The sequence below is a fragment of the Diaporthe amygdali genome (genome assembly GCF_026229845.1).
Source record: "Diaporthe amygdali strain CAA958 chromosome Unknown NODE_13_length_1014660_cov_65_381101, whole genome shotgun sequence".
Taxonomy (NCBI): domain Eukaryota; kingdom Fungi; phylum Ascomycota; class Sordariomycetes; order Diaporthales; family Diaporthaceae; genus Diaporthe; species Diaporthe amygdali.
The window spans coordinates 18077-35737 of record NW_026517033.1 but is presented as its reverse complement, the minus strand read 5'-3'; the positions used below and the strand labels follow the sequence as shown (position 1 = coordinate 35737).

The 17661-nt window shown below is 53.2% G+C and overlaps 5 protein-coding genes across 5 annotated transcripts; 2 read left to right on the top strand and 3 right to left on the bottom strand.

Annotated features, from left to right (window-relative positions):
• Positions 1-678: 678 nt before the first annotated feature.
• On the bottom strand, positions 679-2024 carry J7T55_003630 (uncharacterized protein; the record flags this gene model as incomplete). Its single annotated transcript, XM_053142961.1, has 4 exons — positions 679-1143; positions 1234-1685; positions 1765-1822; positions 1908-2024. 4 exons carry the CDS (start codon positions 2022-2024, stop codon positions 679-681), a joined length of 1092 nt encoding a protein of 363 aa, XP_052993879.1.
• A 1049-nt stretch (positions 2025-3073) lies between these two features.
• J7T55_003629 (isoleucyl-trna synthetase) lies at positions 3074-6666 on the top strand (the record flags this gene model as incomplete). The annotated part of the gene is made up of 7 exons (XM_053142960.1): positions 3074-3151; positions 3217-3284; positions 3341-3626; positions 3691-4239; positions 4293-4986; positions 5045-5503; positions 5576-6666. 7 exons carry the CDS (start codon positions 3074-3076, stop codon positions 6664-6666), a joined length of 3225 nt encoding a protein of 1074 aa, XP_052993878.1.
• Positions 6667-7947: 1281 nt separating this feature from the next.
• Positions 7948-11932, top strand: J7T55_003628 (uncharacterized protein; the record flags this gene model as incomplete). The annotated part of the gene is made up of 2 exons (XM_053142959.1): positions 7948-8245; positions 8319-11932. The coding sequence occupies 2 exons, from the start codon at positions 7948-7950 to the stop codon at positions 11930-11932; spliced, it is 3912 nt and encodes a 1303-aa protein (XP_052993877.1).
• Positions 11933-12776: 844 nt separating this feature from the next.
• On the bottom strand, positions 12777-13874 carry J7T55_003627 (uncharacterized protein; the record flags this gene model as incomplete). The annotated part of the gene is made up of 2 exons (XM_053142958.1): positions 12777-13360; positions 13403-13874. The coding sequence occupies 2 exons, from the start codon at positions 13872-13874 to the stop codon at positions 12777-12779; spliced, it is 1056 nt and encodes a 351-aa protein (XP_052993876.1).
• Positions 13875-14514: 640 nt separating this feature from the next.
• Positions 14515-16084, bottom strand: J7T55_003626 (mfs transporter; the record flags this gene model as incomplete). The annotated part of the gene is made up of 3 exons (XM_053142957.1): positions 14515-15358; positions 15422-15677; positions 15760-16084. 3 exons carry the CDS (start codon positions 16082-16084, stop codon positions 14515-14517), a joined length of 1425 nt encoding a protein of 474 aa, XP_052993875.1.
• Positions 16085-17661: the final 1577 nt, after the last annotated feature.

Sequence of the window (17661 nt, the reverse complement as noted above, 5' to 3'; positions counted from 1 at the left end):
TGTATAGTCTGGTGGTAGCATGGCTTCGGATCGCAGGCTCAACATGGCCCTCGTTTCCGATGGCACGGTGGAGGATCTTCTTGCCTTACTTGGAGCATCAGTGCAATTTTGATGTGGTTAGCTTTGCGTCTGCACAGTAAAAGGGTGCTTGACGTTGGGATCCTCCGTGCGATTGGCGTCACTGGAGATGGGACGACGCTTCACCCTCAAGAACCAATGGTTCAGACGGGCATTGCCGACACCAGCGATTGGCTTTCCATCAAGCCTGATAATTTCGGATTGAAAGTCAGCTAGCACTCTGTGCAAGTGATGAAAATAACAGGTAATTGTCCTGCCACCCGCAAGGTCAAGATCCCGTCGGAAAGAAATGATGCGCACTCATCGTGGATCTGCCTCTCCTTGACGCCTTATGGAATGCATGCGTATGCTGTGATCGCTCTGGTTGTCTGAGCCCTAGAAGGAACGCCTCTTCAAACTCAACTCGACTAGCTGCCACAGTCATCAAAACCCAAAACCCTATGATTTGTAAAATCGCCCTTAACTCCATGGATTGACCCAAGCGTGACGGCGTGAAAAACTCTAGTACCCTTTCTTCCATGAGATGAAACTGGCACAGGTCAATAATCGTGAAAGCCGTGCTGGTGCCGTATACCCAGCACTAGTTGCGCTGCCGCACCGTTATCGTTGAGGAGGTACAGGCGCTGCTGGCATGTTTCGTATCTGCTTAATGAGAAATTCTTTCTCATCTATGAATTGTTCGTCATCGGTTCGGTCCTCGAGGAAGCGCGACAGGAACTGGAGGAGCTTGTCCCGGTTCATCAATAGTATTTTCTGCACAGGGACGGACTTGTGGGGGTTGGCCACGAAGACCTTGAACACGTGAAAGCCCTCGTACTGGACCATCTTGCGGTCATCCCGTAGTAGGTTCATGCAGATTTTGAGGTGCTCGCCGCTGTCCACGTACGCCGTCATGATGTTGTAATTAGACCGGTCCAGAAGAAGCTCGCCAAGGAGTTTGATAGACTGCCGTTTTGTGACGTAGCTGGTGGATTGGACGAGGACGTGGTTATATTTGTCAAAGAACATGTCGAAGTTGATGGCCAGATATCTCGGTATAATGTCCTTGTGCTTGGTCAGAATCTCCTATTCCCGCTGTCAGTAACCGAATCGCATGCGACAGAGGCTGCGACCTAATAGACTTGCCCTGAAGGTGGTGAATGCATCTGCGGCGACCTCGAAGGAGCTTTTGTCGATCCAATCGAAGAACCGCCAGAAGACGCCATTCCCCGATTGCGCCCTGTCCTGGTCGATGCCCATGATGCCCTTGGCACTGGAACCCTGCTCCTCGCCGTCGTCGTAAAGGATTATAGCGGCAGCTGCCTCGCTCTTTAAGACCTCTCGAAGGACCGAGCCGGCCGGAGTCGCACTCTCCTTGTGGTCATAACACTTGCAGAGTTCGATGAGGACCTGTGGCCTGTTGTTGACCACCCAGCTCAAGGCGACAGGGTCGGACTTGGGAGACGCGGTGGCTGGTCTGAATCGGAAGACGGAGCTGAAGATAACCTGTGTGTCTTTGCGTGCCTCGAACGGCAGCCGCCACAGGTTGACTGCAAGTTGGTACAGCAGGTCCTCCTCGATCATGCCGTGAACCAATTGGTATACTTGCTCGGGGGTGGCCTCGGTTTCTGCAAGCTGCATAGTCAACAGCTGCACCGGTCGTTGGGTTGGAAATAGGTGGTGCGACAGCACGGAGTTAAGGCATACCCTGTGTACCCTGCAGTATCTGCTTCATCTGGCTGAGCGTCTTTGCGAGCTCCTCTGCCTGCTCAGGACCCACGGTGTCAGTGTGGGAGTCAATTGCGCGGCAGTGTTCTGCTTCGAAGGCCATGGCTGGCGGCGCACTTTACCTTTGCTTGGCCGGCGGGCCCATCCAGCTTCTCTAATTTAGTAACGGAATCGCGGGCTTGCTTGGGCAAGTCCACGGTGGAGGGACGCGCCCTGTTTCTCCCGAATAAGAAAGACATCGTGTGACGGGTTGTGGTTGTGGTTGTCGAGGGGAGGGGAGGGCGACGCCCAAGCCGGTCTCAAAGGGCTGCCCGAGGAGGGGGACCCGGCGGGCGTGAACCACGAACCACGAGCCGCGAACCACTCGCGGGTAAGGAGTAGTAAGCCGGGGGTTTGATCCTGGACAGTGGTCAAGTAGTGAGGTCACACTGTAATTTCGGTTGCAGTATGGGAATGTCTGGACAAAAGCGCCCTTACGAGGGAATTGGGGATGGGGAGGGACAGAGCAGTTCGTCTGTAACCTCGCCTTTGTGTTTTTTGGATTTGGGTTTGGGTTGGGTTGGGTTGCCGGCAGTAGCAGCAACAGCAGCACCACTTAGACCGTCGATCGGGACTTGCAGCTGGGCCCTGCCTGTGTTTATGTTTTGGTCCGGCTCGAGCACCAGCCCTGGAGTGTCAACACTCATGCACCCCTGACAAGCCCACTACTCTACGGCAGGCAGGCGGCTGACGTCTTGTTTTAACGGGAATACTGCCCAATCGGGAATGATGACTACTGGAGCCTCCAAGCCCATGCGACAACCCCCAAGTCAGGATTGAAGGGCTAACAGGCTGAAAGAATCGAGAAGCTACGAGAAAGAGGCACGACGTAGTTGAGAAATTGCATCAAGGCCCTGTGAATGGGAGAACATGCCGTATATGGAGAGCAGGTGGCTGAGAAATTGATCTGACTGGACCCGACATACTACCATAATAGGATTAGTTCCAACTCGCCTGCCGTTTCTGGTGCCCCCCCTGCGTACTTGGCTGCCCCAAGCTGGGTGTGCTTTGCTCGGAGTACCCCGCGATTTCTGGAATTTCTGCCCCTCCAAAACTTCCAGCGGCCGATCAATTCAGAGTCATCTTTCTCTTGGTGGCGCTTCCTCGCCGGCTGTGACTCAAGCAACACCACCAAGGGGACAAGAAAAGCAGGCCCACTTTCTCCCCAGACAACCCCCCGACCGATCACTTCTAGTTTTCATTTCTCTTCTCTTACAACTGAGAGGACAATTGATCGACTGCGCCCATCATGGCCTCCATCAATTTCCCCAAGGAGGAGCTGGACATCATCCAGAGATGGCGGGAGATCAAGGCTTTCGAGACACAAGTATGCCCCACTGAACCTGAAGCTAATCTTTCAACATCTCGATGACGCTGACTCTGTTTTCCCAGGTTAAATTGTCAGAAGGCCGGGAGAGATACACCTTCTACGATGGTCCCCCATTTGCGACAGGTCTCCCGTATGTTCCCACACGCGCCGCCGTCTGCGCCAGAGCTTCTCTAACTCGACCTGCAGTCACTATGGCCACTTGCTCGCCTCCACTATCAAAGACATCATTCCACGCTACTGGTCGATGAAGGGTTACCATGTCGAACGACGCTTCGGCTGGGATACCCACGGTCTGCCCATCGAGCATGAGATCGACAAGAAATTCAAAATCTCCGGAAAGCAGGCTGTCATGGAGATGGGACTCGACAAGTACAACGCAGAGTGCAGGAGCATTGTCATGAGATACTCATCGGAATGGAGGCAGACTATCGAGCGTCTGGGACGGTGGATCGACTTCGACAACGACTACAAGGTGGGCAGCAACACGGGTGCTTGTGGGATGGAGAGACACGGAGAGACTAACCGGCTGTACGCAGACCATGGATACGTCCTTCATGGAGTCAGAATGGTGGGCTATCAAGCAGCTATTCGAAAAGGGCCAGGTCTACCAGGGCTACCGCGTCATGCCCTACAGCACTGTCTTGACGACCTCCCTGAGCAACTTCGAGGCGAACCAAAACTACCAGGACGTAACTGACCCCGCAGTCGTCGTCTCATTCCCTCTAGTTAAAGACCCCAAGACGAAACTGCTGGCATGGACGACAACGCCATGGACCCTGCCTACAAATCTGGGCTTGTGTGTTCACCCCGAATTCGAATATGTCAAGATCGCAGACGAGAAGTCAGGAGACAACTACATCCTCCTCGAGAAGCTCCTGACCACCCTGTACAAGGATCCGAAGAAGGCAAAATTCAAGATCCTTGAGAAGATCAAGGGCAAGGACATGCTTGGTTGGGAATATGAGCCCCTGTTTGACTACTACCACGAGGAGTTCAAGGGTGTTGCCTTCAAGGTCTTGAACGGCACATATGTTACAGATGACAGCGGTACCGGTATTGTCCACCAGGCTCCGGCCTTTGGTGAGGTATGTGCTCTGCAACATTGGCGTGCCACAACGGTGGAACTGACAAGTATCAGGACGATTTCAGTATTGCAACAGAGGCTGGCATTGTGACCGAGGACCGCCCTCCCCCTGACCCGCTCGATGAGACTGGTCGCTATCTCGCAAGAGTGAAGGACTTCGAGGGAATGCACGTCAAAGAAGCTGACAAACACATTGTTAAGGCTCTGAAGAACAAGGGAAGGCTGGTCGTCGACTCACAACTGAGGCACAGTTATCCAATGTGCCCTCGATCCGACACTCCCTTGATCTACCGTGCTGTGCCTTCATGGTTCATCCGAATCCCAGAGATTGTCCCCAAGATGCTCCAGGAGATCGAGTCCAGCCATTGGACGCCGTCCTTCGTCAAGGAGAAGCGATTTGCGAACTGGATCTCAAATGCTCGTGACTGGAACATCTCTAGGAACCGATACTGGGGCACCCCGATCCCTATCTGGCAAAGCGATGACGGCGAGGAACGCATCTGCGTTGGCAGTGTTGCTGAGCTGAAGGAGCTGAGTGGATATCAAGGGGAGCTGACAGACATTCACCGTGACAAGATCGACCACATCACCATCCCCAGCAAACAGGGCAAGGGCCAGCTCAAGCGCATCGAGGAGGTGTTTGACTGTTGGTTTGAGTCAGGAAGCATGCCCTTTGCCAGTCAACATTATCCCTTCGAAAACCAGGACAAGTTCAAGGAGTCATTCCCGGGCAACTTCATCGCGGAGGGTAAGAACTCCCTAACACACCTATACCCAGAAGCACACACTAACGCGAGTAACAACAGGTCTCGATCAAACTCGAGGATGGTTTTACACTCTCGTTGTCATGGGAACACATCTTTTCGGCAAGATGCCGTTCAAGAACTGTGTGGTCAACGGAATTGTCCTTGCCGAGGATGGTAAAAAGATGTCGAAACGTCTGAAGAACTACCCCGACCCTTCTATCGTCATGGAGAAGTACGGTAGCGATGCTCTGCGCATGTACATGATTAACTCGCCCGTGGTGAGAGCAGAGCCCCTTCGCTTCAAGGAGGCCGGTGTAAAGGAAGTCGTGCAGAAGGTTCTTTTGCCTCTGTGGAACAGCTTCAACTTTTTCAACGCCCAGGTTGCTCTGTTGAAGAAGATCGAAAACGTGGATTACCAGTGGGATCCCACTATGGAGTCATCGAACACCAATGTCATGGACAAGTGGATTCTTGCTAGCTGTCAGAGTCTGTTGGAGTGGGTCAATCAGGAGATGAATGGTGAGCAAGCCCCCTCCACAGGCCCTATTTGATGATACTGACGAGCTGCATCAGGATACCGATTGTACACAGTGACTCCTAGGTTGCTTGGACTCATTGATGACACCACGAACTGGTACATTCGCTTCAACCGGAAGCGACTCAAGGGGGAGAACGGTGTCGAGGACACCAAGCATGCCCTGAACACGCTCTTCGAGGTCCTCTACACTCTTTGCAGAGGGCTTGCCCCCTTCATGCCCTTTATCACCGACAACATCTACCTGAGAATCCTTCCTTATATCCCTGAGAGCTTGCGAGAAGAAGACCCCCGGAGTGTGCACTTCTTGAAGTTTCCCGAAGTCCGGAAAGAGCTGTACAACCCCGAGATTGAGCGCAGGGTCAGCCGTATGAAGAATATCATCGACCTAGCTAGAGTCTCACGTGAGCGCAAGGCCATCGGAGTCAAGACACCGCTCAAGACCCTGGTCGTCATCCACACCGACGCTACCTATCTGGAGGATATCCGATCTCTGGAGGGCTACATTGCAGAAGAGTTAAACGTCCGCGACCTGATCCTCACGTCCGACGAGGCTTCTTATAATGTCCAGTACAGCGTTACGGCTGACTGGCCAGTGCTCGGCAAGAAGCTCAAGAGGGACATGGGCAAGGTCAAGAAGGCACTGCCAGGCGTTAACAGTGACCAGGTCAAAGACTACGTCGCAACGGGCAAGATTGTTGTGGACGGTATCGAGCTGGTAGAGGGCGACCTGGTGGTCCGCCGCGGCATCAAAGAGACCGAATCAACCAAGAACTCCGAAGTCAACACGGACAGTGATGTCCTCACCATCCTGGATTGCCAGTTGTACCCCGAGCTCAAGGCCGAGGGCATTGCCCGTGAGATTATCAACCGGGTGCAGAAGCTCCGCAAGAAGGCCGGCTTGCAGCCAACGGACGACATCAAGATGGAGTACAACGTGTTGTCTGACCCGGAGAGCCTGGGCATTGAGGAGGTTTTTGTGACGCAGACGAAGCAACTAGAGAAGGCTCTCCGACGGCCGATGGACAAGCACATTGTTACGCAGGTGGACGGCGAGATACCCAAGGGTCAACAGGAGGGTGTGATTGCTGAGGAGCTGCAGGAAGTTCAATCTGCTACCTTCTTGCTGCGGTTGTTGAAGCTATAGAGCTTATGATAGAGAGATGCAGTGAGTGACCGAAGATTACAGAGAGAGAATAAAGATCATGATAGACCATTCAGAGAATGTTTCACCTGCAGCTGTGAAGTGATCAGGATAATTTATTTGTAATGCTCCCCTACACTAGTCATCTAGACTTGTATGCTTTCTGTAGACAAGTCAGCTCTGAATCTCAACAACGAGTACGGGACGGCAGTGCGCATATACCAAGTAGCAGTCCTTCAGCTTCATGAACTCTGCGGCACACTTATCCTTGTGAACTGAGTTGTAGTCTGCCACGATACACCTGCCGTACACTGCGGACTAAACATTGTGTCAATACTACTTTGGGGGTAGGCATCGATCGTCCCAACCAAGGGCTCACCTCGGCAGTGCATTTTGAGGCGGCAGCGGCGAACTTCTGGATCGGTCTCGTTGGCTTTGCTGCTGGCATGTTGACTGGTCTGTGATCTTTTCGTCCCAAGGAACGAAGTTGAATTGGCTGGCTGGTTCAGGCCAAGAACAATGTGAGATCTAGGACGGGGAAATTAGATGAACGAGGATTCCTGAGGGTGTCTTGAGTCGTGTAGTTCATGCAGTCTGCAGTCTGAGAAACCCAAGTGTCGATGATTTCATTGGTGTTGAAACGGCCTCGTCGACCGTACCTAAGACGGAGCAGGGGTGTCCTGCTTTACGGGGGATCGCCCGCAAGCGGCTCCACTGCAACCATGACAACGGCTCGAAACGGGTGGCTGGTGCACACAGGGCTCTGGGGTTAGGGGGGGGGGGGTTCACCCGCTGCCACTGTCTCCCAATGAAAGCTATTCAAGACCGCGCCGTTTCTTTCTGATCGCCCCGGCGCGAGGTTCCCCAAGACGCTATCTTCTTTTCAGCCGCCTTGTACGCGATCCCATCTACACCAGCACTAGAGCAACGCGCTTCTCCATTGTCCTTGTCGCCTGTCGCAACACGCTATCCAAGCCCAGTCTGCTGCCATTGTTTTCATTCCGCTCTCTATTGGCTCCTGCAATTGGAAATTCAATGCATCGATATACTGCGATCCCTCTCGACTGCCCCGATCCTAAAACGGCCGCAACGAGCTGAGCCGGCTGCTGTCTTTTGCGCGCTCCTCGCCTCGCCTCGACTAGACCTGACCTGACCTAAAGCTCAATCGCATCACACACTCTCCTGGCCTCGAACGCTCGTCTGCCAGCTCGACTACGTGACCTCAATCTCCCTGTTTTGCCTCCTGCTCGACATGTATCCGCGGCGCACCCGTCCTTTTCGCAAATGCTACCGGTACCACCAGCCTCCCTTAGTCGAGGGGGCTCCCCTTCCACGATACAGAGCACCAGTCCCTCGGATGATAGAGAGACAACAGAGTCTACTTTCAGCGAGATCCAGGTCGAGGTCAAGGTTGGCGACAACGGCGACATCGAGGTCAAATCACCTGTTCTGGATTCCATGCAACGCGCCGCCCACAACACCCCTCTTCCCAACGGGAATGGGGGCGACGGAGGAAGTGGTAGTGACCGCCCCTCCCCAACCCCCATTCGAACCAGGCCAGAACCATATTACAGCAACGAGGGTAGGGTGCACCCTTTTCAATCTCCCCCTTGTCATTGCGCGACTTTGTTACTCACAGTGTGCGCGTGCAACAGACATCACGATCCTCCACGAAATCGTCACTAATGGCGAGGAAATTCTTGACTCGCTTCCCGAGCGAGAACGACTCCCGACGAACGCGCTATTCATCGCTGCAGACACTATTCTTCCCAAATATGGCTACGATTCAGAGGATGTCCCACACATCTCGCGCCTGTTGTTCCGCATCGGTGGGGAGAGGAATCAGGAGACGTTGGTGGAAAAGTTCAGATCCTTGTTAGCGAGCATGGGCATTGAAGTTGTCTATACGGATGACTCGATGAGTTCAATGGCTGAGGACGGCGACGATGCGGACTTGACTGATGGCGACCAGACAGGAGGCGGGCCGACCCCAAGGCCACACATAATTCAGCGGGACGAATCTTCACCGCCGGATCCGGGCCTTGCGCTACAGGTTCCGCCGCAGGACAGGTTCGGCTCGCCCAGTCCAATGCACTACGCGCCACACCGGAGACGCAACTCGGATAGCATAGCTCTGTCCTTCGTTGCACCTGGGAACGAGTTGTCCAATGCTGAATCTCCGATTCGGCACACCAGGGCGCATTCAGCAGCGGGCGAGACGCCGGACTTGAACAAAAAGGGCGTGAGATTCTCGGACGTGGTGGAGACTCAGAGTATCTCCGAACGTTCCTGGGAGCAGAACGCCAGCGGGCCCTCTACCATCGAGAATATCCCTTACCGTCCCAAACCAGGGGCCAGCGCGGAACCCGACGGTTCGAGCCATGGGCTTAATGGTTCAGCCCAAGTTCGACCGCCAAGTTCGGCGCAAGATACCGATGCCCGGCCTTCGACTCGGGCAGAGAACCGGGATCCTCCAGACTTCAGTAATTTTGGCCAACACGCACGATCCTCAGAGGGACAAGCGAAAGAATATCTGCCAAATGGTGTGATGTCGGACGAAGACGTCTCCAGCAGCATGGACTTGGTCGGCGAGGAGGCCGATTACGTCGAGGAGCCAAGTCTCCCTGAACACCCCCCACAGTATGAGGAAGAGCATGACACCCGAGAAACAGAACGCATCGATGAAGAATATAACGATTTACGACACGACGAATACTCGGTAAAATTACCATTCAGGGACGCTTCCGACGAAAAGGATATGAGCAAAGCCCAGGTTAACTATCTGATGTCGAGAGAGCAGATGTTTAGGATGTCATCCTTCAACCATTGGGCCAGGATAGCCCGCCAGACAAAAACTCGGAACATCGAATTGGAAGCGAACGCGGAGGTGTGGGATGCGTGGGGGACAATGGGTGATGCTCTTGAGGTCTGGATCGAAACTGCGCTTACTATGCACATCGACGAGAATGATGGTCTCCGAGCTTATCAAGAGCACATGCGCGAATTGGAGGGCCTCGAACGTGACAGAGAGTCTGCCGAGCGCGGCGGCGAAGCTGCTGCAGCAGTCCCACCAGTTCTCCCTGGCGAAAGTGTCCAGCCTCGCGTCCGGCAATCTATCGAACGCAGCAGATCATCTGCTGCGCCTTCCAGGGCAGTGTCTGAATTAAAGGACGCGGATAGAGAGGTCATGGGCAAATCACCATCAGTCGAGAGAACATTTGTTGAGGAGTTGCCATATCGGCCAGCACCGGACAGGCGCTTTCAAGAATTTCAAGCTCAGCAAATGCAATCCTTCAGCAGCGAATGGGATCCGAATATCGGTTCCAGGCAGGATTCATTCTACGATGCCCCGGAAGAGCGAGACGAGGAGGCATGGCTCGACAGCGACCTCAGCCTTCGCTCACAGTACCACATCGCAGCTGCGGCATGGGACTACTTCATCCTGTCGAAAGCCTTCACACACTGGGCTAATCGTGCAGAGGAAGAAGAGCAACGCACGCAGGTCGCGAGACGCCACATTCTTCGGAAGAAGTGCTTCAGCGCCTGGATTGAGGAGGGAGAAAGAGAAGAATCTGAATCAGAGAGCAAGGCAGTGTGGTTTTCTCAGCTGGTCGCTATGAGGGACTGGCGAGATGCTGCAGAGTCTCAATCCGGCGAGCATAGAAGGGCCCGGGCGCTGGCCATTCGCAGATATAAGCGTGACTTAGCTGAAGGTGCGCTCATCGTGTGGTATCAGGAATCCAAGATGCGACTGGCTCTGGCAATCGACCATACTCGCTTGCGGTCAGCCTGCTTCCACCACTGGCAGGGTGAGTCTGGCTGGCTCTCTTCTGCGCACGAGGAAGCCGAAGGCATCTTCCGAGGTAGCATGCTCGGGAGGTACATGAGGCACTGGAAGACATCAGCGCGCGTACAAGAACGAGCCGAAGATGGCGCCGGACCGATCATTATTCGTAGGGACGAGTTTCTGAGGTCCGGCCTGTCACTGGCTTGGCGTCAGGAATCAGAGGAGTGCAAAGGCCGCGAAAGGGTCGCCATACTCCAGGATCTAAAGGAGCATGCGAAGCACTGGATGTACGAGACGAGGCTGAGAGCCTGGCAGGAAGAGCAGGATACAGAGTTACTCGACAGTTCCACGTATCACTGGTACTGCGAATGGCGATTGATCTTGTGCAAACGCGTCACTGAGCGACAGGACCGGGCTCGTTTCTGTGAAAAATGGACCGACGCGGCGAGACAGTCGCACACCAACAGCCGCAATATGCGCCACCTGGCCCGTGAAGTTCGCTACCATGACTCGATCACCGGCTTCTTCAACGCCTCGATAGACGCCATCGAACAACTCGAAGAAGGAGCCATGTACGCCCGCGGCATGATCCTTCGGCGCGTGGTACCGAAAACTATCGAGCAGTGGAGTCGTCAACTCGAGCCTGTCACCCGGCTACAAAACTGGTCTCGTCTGGGGCGTTTCTACTCTATTAGTGATAGCGTGCTGAAGCATTGGCGCGAAGTACGCCGGCAAGAATGGCAAAGTCGCATGCGCAAGTTGTACAAGGATTTTCGCTACCGCGTCCGATGCGACACGCTCAGGGAAAGCCTCGACTCGTGGCGGCAGAAATCTGCAGACGTCGTAACTAGTGGCTGGGAAGCAGACGACATCCGCGCCGAGGACGATGGCGGCTTTATCTTCGACGTCGCGCAGGCTTGGCGCGAGAAGCACGAGTACTACACCTTCTCCGTCGAGGTTGCCGAAGACGCCGACAAAGAGGCCCACCTCGTGCTCTGGCACTCACTTATTGAGGCGCAGGAGGAGGGTCGGCTCGACGCAGCCGAGTACAACTTTGCGCAGACAGCGTCGCAGTACTGGGAGTCCTGGGAGCTGGCGTCAGTAGCCCTCCGGGGCCGCGATCGCGCCGCGCACGAGTTTATGGGCCACAATTCGCGACGGGACCGGCGCCACTTTTTCGGTGTTTGGGCCTCGCAGACGAGCGGCGTCGGACCGGGCGGGGACCGCGTGCCCGAGCTCGGCGGCATGATGGACTTCCGGGCGACGAGGCGCAACTCGAGGTGGAACACGCCCGCGCCCGTAAACGACGGGAGGAGGTCGAGGATGGTCACCGACTACACGCCCTTCCGGACGCCCGCGCGGCCGAGCTTCACGCCTGCCAGGCCGAGCTTTCTCAGCAGGGTGACTAGCACTACGCCCGCGTACAAGCCACCGAGCGAGCTGACGTTTGAGGATGAAGAGGATCATGGTCTGGTGGCTTGAGAGACGTGACGTACATGGGTTAATTAGAAATTGTTTCATTTGGCTGGCATCGATCGTGGATCATCATATCTACTCAGTACAAGGGCATAGCATGTGAAGGGCAAAGTCAAGCAACAGCAAACGCATAGGAGGAGGAAGAACAGTCACTCGGTTTGAAGCAACTGCAGGAAAAGGAGCGGGCGTTGGAATTGATGAGCGTTGTTGGCAATACGAAAAGGGGTGGATATACCCAGGGCTCGCCTGTATCGTGTCAGCATTGTGTTCTTCTCATAGCATGGCGTCGGTTTCCGCTGGAGTTCTACTGCTACTGTTTGTTCGAAACAGGTGGGATTGAAAAATGCACAGCATGCCACATCGTCCATCACGCTTGTCATTAGTGAAGGTTATGTCATTGCAATCCGTGAGAGGAGTCTTGGTAGATTTTAGAATGGTGATTGTGTTCCTTGTCAAAAAGCCATGCGTTATTTTGGAAGCCCACAAGCTATCGTGGTATTCCGACTGACGCCTCCCACTCCCCTGTCTGGCAACAAGAAATGCGTTCTCGAAAACCTCATAGCAAAAGCTATGCTATTGTAGCAGCCCAAAAGATGTCTCACATTACCACCATCACCATATTTACCACACTTTCCCGTTCGTGCCTCGAGCTTGTCCCAGGCTGATGTACGAATATTTGCCCTTTCGTCCCCGATACATTCCTTTTGTTATTGATGTCGAGTGGTTGCATCGTCGTCTAAATGCTCCAAACGGCAGTCCATGAATGAATTCTTCTCGTGAAGTCCGGCTCTTCATGATGCTACTGCCAGCACGTTGGCTAAATTCTTATGCGCAGTTCATTCTCCCAACTTCACTCACTCTCGTTGGCTTCGCGTGCACCCTGAGCGTGAACTAGCCTCTCACACTCTTCGGCATCTTTCGCGTGCAGCAGAACAGCAAACGAGAATGCCGGCAGCTTGTCTAACCAGCGTTTGGCGTTTGGGTGCTCCTCGTCAAAAATTCTGTTGTAGACCTCGCCCTCGGACGGGACAAAGCAAGGGTTGTCTGGCTTCGTGTCATTGAAGCACCCGTTGACTTCCAACCAGGACTGCCGGATCAGACTGATTGCCTGCTCCTTGTCCTTTGCAATAATCTGTGCTCGCTCCTCGGCGCTGGTAACAGGCGAGTCCTTATCCCATAGGCTGCCACGGTCAACATTGCTGTGCGAACTGTACCCTCTTATACCGCCGTCAGCGAAATGCTCGGACCAGCTGTCTGTGAGAGCGCTCAGGCTGTTAAGTTTCTTGTCGAAGTAGTCGATACGCTTTAAGTCGTCGACGTTTATGAACACTGTCCGTTCTTCGCCAAAGAGGCCGAACAAGCCACACGAGACAATCCATTCCATTGGCTTGATGAGTATTGATTCGCTCAGGATGACAATGCAATTCTTTCGACCTAGGAAGCAATCATCTGCGGTCTCTTTCCCCTAGAAGAGACTCTCAATGTTCCGTTGGTCGAGGGCCACGATGACGTCCTTGTTTTTCGCAAGCCAGTGGGGGCTTATCTCCATCCGTTGCTGATTTTTCTCGGGTGGGATCAAATGTTCAAGCGAAACACAAATGATATCGAACTTCGCGTTGAAGTAAATCGGCGTCGGGTCAGTGTAACCGACTTCATCAAGGGATTGCCAGTTCCAAGCCCACTCATTAGCCGGCGGAGCCACCAAGTGCCGTCGAACCACGCGATACACCTCTGCACTGACCCTTGCAATGACAGGAGTCCTGCTGAATTTGGCCACAATGTATCTGAAAGCCAAATTGTATTCGTCGGAGGATTCATACTTGGGGAAAGGTTCGCGAAGCTGGCCGTCGATGACGCGCGTGGGCAGACAGAACCTGTAGATTTCCAAGCGTATCTCGGGTGGGAGCTCGAGGAAACGGGGGAACTCCGTTGCTGGTTCGGGTGACATCGTGACTGGCAGCTGTGCAAGTCGTCAATTTTGATCTCGTTCGATGTTCGCAAGTTAGACCCAGCAGAATCAGGTTATTGATGTTTCCACAGGCTCGGACAAGTCCAGAAGTCCAGAGAGAAGAATTTGCTCCCGGGAAGGTTTGGGTCTCGAATGACTGAACGTCGGAAGCGGATAAGAAGAAAAAGGGGAGGGAAGGAGGGGGGAGGGGGAAGGAGCCTGGCTGGACCAGGGAAGGAACGTTCGTACCGCGGTGGATACAAGTTGAATCAATCGAAGTGACTCGGACAGAATGAAGCAACGGCTCAGAGCAGGCAAACGGATTGAGCAACTGGACCCAATTCAAAAGCGTTGTTTGCTGGCATGTTCAAATCATGAAATGATGACTACGGCTGCATATGCTTCACCGAAAAGGCTCATGAGTAGGGATAACCCCAGGTAATTGATCTTTCTGACTGTATAAGTACGAGAAACCTTGGGAGGATCCAGGAAATTCTTTGGGACTATCTATGCGATCACTCCGACGTATTGGGTGCTTTTTCAACGATAGTCTACATGGAAGCATCATTCCTCTTTAGCTGGCCCTCCTCCAGTTCCTCAATCGTGACAAGACTGCTATCTAGCTATGTGAATTATGCTCCTAGCAAGCAAACCTGAAATGCACCTCATCGTCCCGTTCCTTCTCCTCCTCGCTCATGAGCCGTCGAACCGAGATCCTGCGCTTGTTCTTCCAAACCAGCAACGCCCAAATGCTACAAGCCGTGAAGAAGCCTACAATAGTGAACACTAGCCCTGTTGTGAATCCTGTGGGGTATCGAGGGGATTCCCACTTAAAGAAGATATTAGACGAGATGAAGTTAGCACAGTTTCCAAAGCCGATGACCCAAGCCACACCAACGGCGATAAACTTTCGCCCACGCAAATTAGCGCTAAGCCAGCCGAGGAGAAGAGGCATCTGTGAGAAGGTACCGGTGGACATGAAAAAGAGAGCCATGTACCGCACTCCAGGCTGGGGGACATAAACGTGCATGATGATCCAGCCGACGAGCTGGAAACAGATGCCTCCCAGCACGAAGGGGGCGCGGAGGTTGATACGAGCGGCCAGCCACGTCGCAGAGAGAGAGGCGACAATTCCGGATGCCCAGATGGGCATGCTCATAAGCTGCGCAGTTGTCGATTTCCAGCCCAGCTCGGTGAGGATGGTCGGCGCGAAGGCGGCGATCGAGGAGGCTGTGATGTCGCAGCAGAAGAAGCACCAGGCGAAGAGGTGGATGCGCCAGTCGATGAGCACCTTCCAAAGTGGGATCTGGTCGATGGCGGACCCCTTGGTTTCAGCACCCCTGGATGCCTCAAGGACGTCGATGAGGCGGTCGCGCTCTTCGGACTTGAGGAACCAGGATTGTGCGTTTTGGGGGAAGTCCGGGAGAAGCAGCGTGCAGATTCCGGCTATGACGACGGTCATTAGACCTTCAATGACGAATATCCTGGAGTCATGTGAGCCCCATCCTTAGCTGGGGTACAATAGGACGATCCGAGACAAGACTTACCATCTCCAACCTTCCAGACCGCCAGCGCCGTCCAAGCTGACAATCGCGTACGCGAGAAGACCAGAAAACATAGGGCCGGCAAGAGCGAAGTTGAAGAACCATGCAAAGCGGATCGACGACTCGCGCTTGGTATAGTACATGGACAGCATATAGGCGGCACCGGCGGGAAGAGCACTTTCGAAAGTCCCCATGAGAAAACGAATGGCCCAGAGGCCCTGATAGCTTGCTGTGAGTCCTTGACACATACCTAGAATGCCTACACATTGGAAATCAGCAAGACCTTCTGCAGGGTCATTTCTCGGGGTAGTGAGATGGCCAACACCCTCATCAGCGCGTACCGAGGAGGAACATTTGGCCACCGAGGAAGAGGTTGGGTTTGATCTTGCCCGAGATGAGAATAAGGTTGCTCGGAATCTCGGCCAGGATGAAAGGTATATAGAAAATCCACAATGCGGTGTTATAACCCGTTGGCGGCATATTGAACCCAATCTCAAGGCCTTCGATGCGGGCATTGGCGATATTGGTTCTGTCGAGAAAGAGAAGCATGTACATTGTCCCTAAAACAGGGAGAAGGAGAAGATCTCGTTTCCATTTCAATCTCTTGTCCACCTCCAGATCAGAAGAGACCCTGTGAGTATCGACAGCAACTTCTTTATCGCTCATGGCTGCAGAACGACGTAAGCTCTGTTCCAAAGTGTTTATGTCCGAAAGATAATTTCATCACATTTTGCAATGCAGCTCACTTCGAGGGGAAGCTTTGGTTTTGTACTCCGGACTCAAAACTACCTGATGGTTCATCAACATGCCGATCTCTACAAATGCCCGTTCATCATCCCCGGCATTGTAAGCTCGGTACCAATGGTTGGAGAGGGAAACAAAGTGTCCGGTCAAGAAACGGCAGAGAATGCAGTCAGCAATCTCCAACACCACCAATACCACTTTCCCCATGCACCCGCCACTCCCTGGCGACAGAAGACGAACTACGCAACCAAAACTCCTCAAACCCGACAATAGTCTAAGCAGCCGAGGTCAACCCGCATACAGCCAAGACTCAAGTTGTGGAAGATAACGTATCCAGCGCCTTCCGACCTTGCCTTGCTCACTCAGAGACCAATGGTAGCCGTCGCCACCGGCTTATGGTTCCACACCACGACGGTTCATTCCGTCTCGGCCGGCACGCGGTACTCTATGTCGAAGGCAGCGATGCTAGAATGTGATAGATCTTCTTGTGGGGATCTGTGGAATAAGGTGGCAGGCCGGTACATAACCGGACAGAATGTTTATGGCCAATTTTTGAATGAGAGGTCTCTGGGGTTTGTTCGCCGACAGATTATTTTGGTAGCTCATAGAACTAGTATTTAAGTGACTAACGAAGAAGAAGAGCCCGTTGGGTAAATGGAATAGCCGCTTGTTCTTTTCGCTTATCTTAGCAGAATAGAAGGGTCAAAATTCGCCTTGTAGGTAAATACGAGAAAGAATAAGATAAGCAACGTTTGTGACAGCAGTATGGAAAGATAAAAATGTACTCAAATACCTGATTGAACCCTAAACATCTCTCCTATGATTGTTTTTAGAAGATGGACTAATCTTACAAATCCCTGCTCTCCTACATTGACATCGTGTACCAGTCCAAAGTTCCTTGTATAAAATGAAGGGTAAACGGCTATTTTCTACTTGTGACTTACTTGTATCTTAACTTCTGAAGAACGAGCGTATCTAGGTATCGACTTAAATAGAACATAGGAGGTCTGATACAGCCTAAGGACTACTTTGAGTGATCATGTGACCTATCTTACAGTTCTACCAACGAGTCGGCTTATGCCTAGACCCATTTTGTCTCCTGTACGAATGACCTGGAGACTATACTTCCCTCCTGGCTCCCATTCTCTTCATCGATCACAACTCAGCCGTAATGTAGCCTTAGCCCTGAGGCGAGACTCTCTAGTCCCTCTCTACGGCCGCCTGTGTAGCAGCCGGCAACTCCCACAGCACCGCCTCCACTTGATGGGAATGAGCGGCAGCTAGTTCCTGTGCTTGTAGCCGGATCGATCTATATTGTCGTCTTCATATGAGCTGTCGTCCTCTTTGTGTAGCTTCTGTTTCGCCTGTGCGAGCGCGACAAGACATACGGGAACTTGCAGGCTCTCATATCGACTATCTAGGGAAATTCTATCACTTATATCTCACTTTCGACAAGCTCCTCCAAGCAGGTGTTATTAAACTAGAGGACATAGTAATAG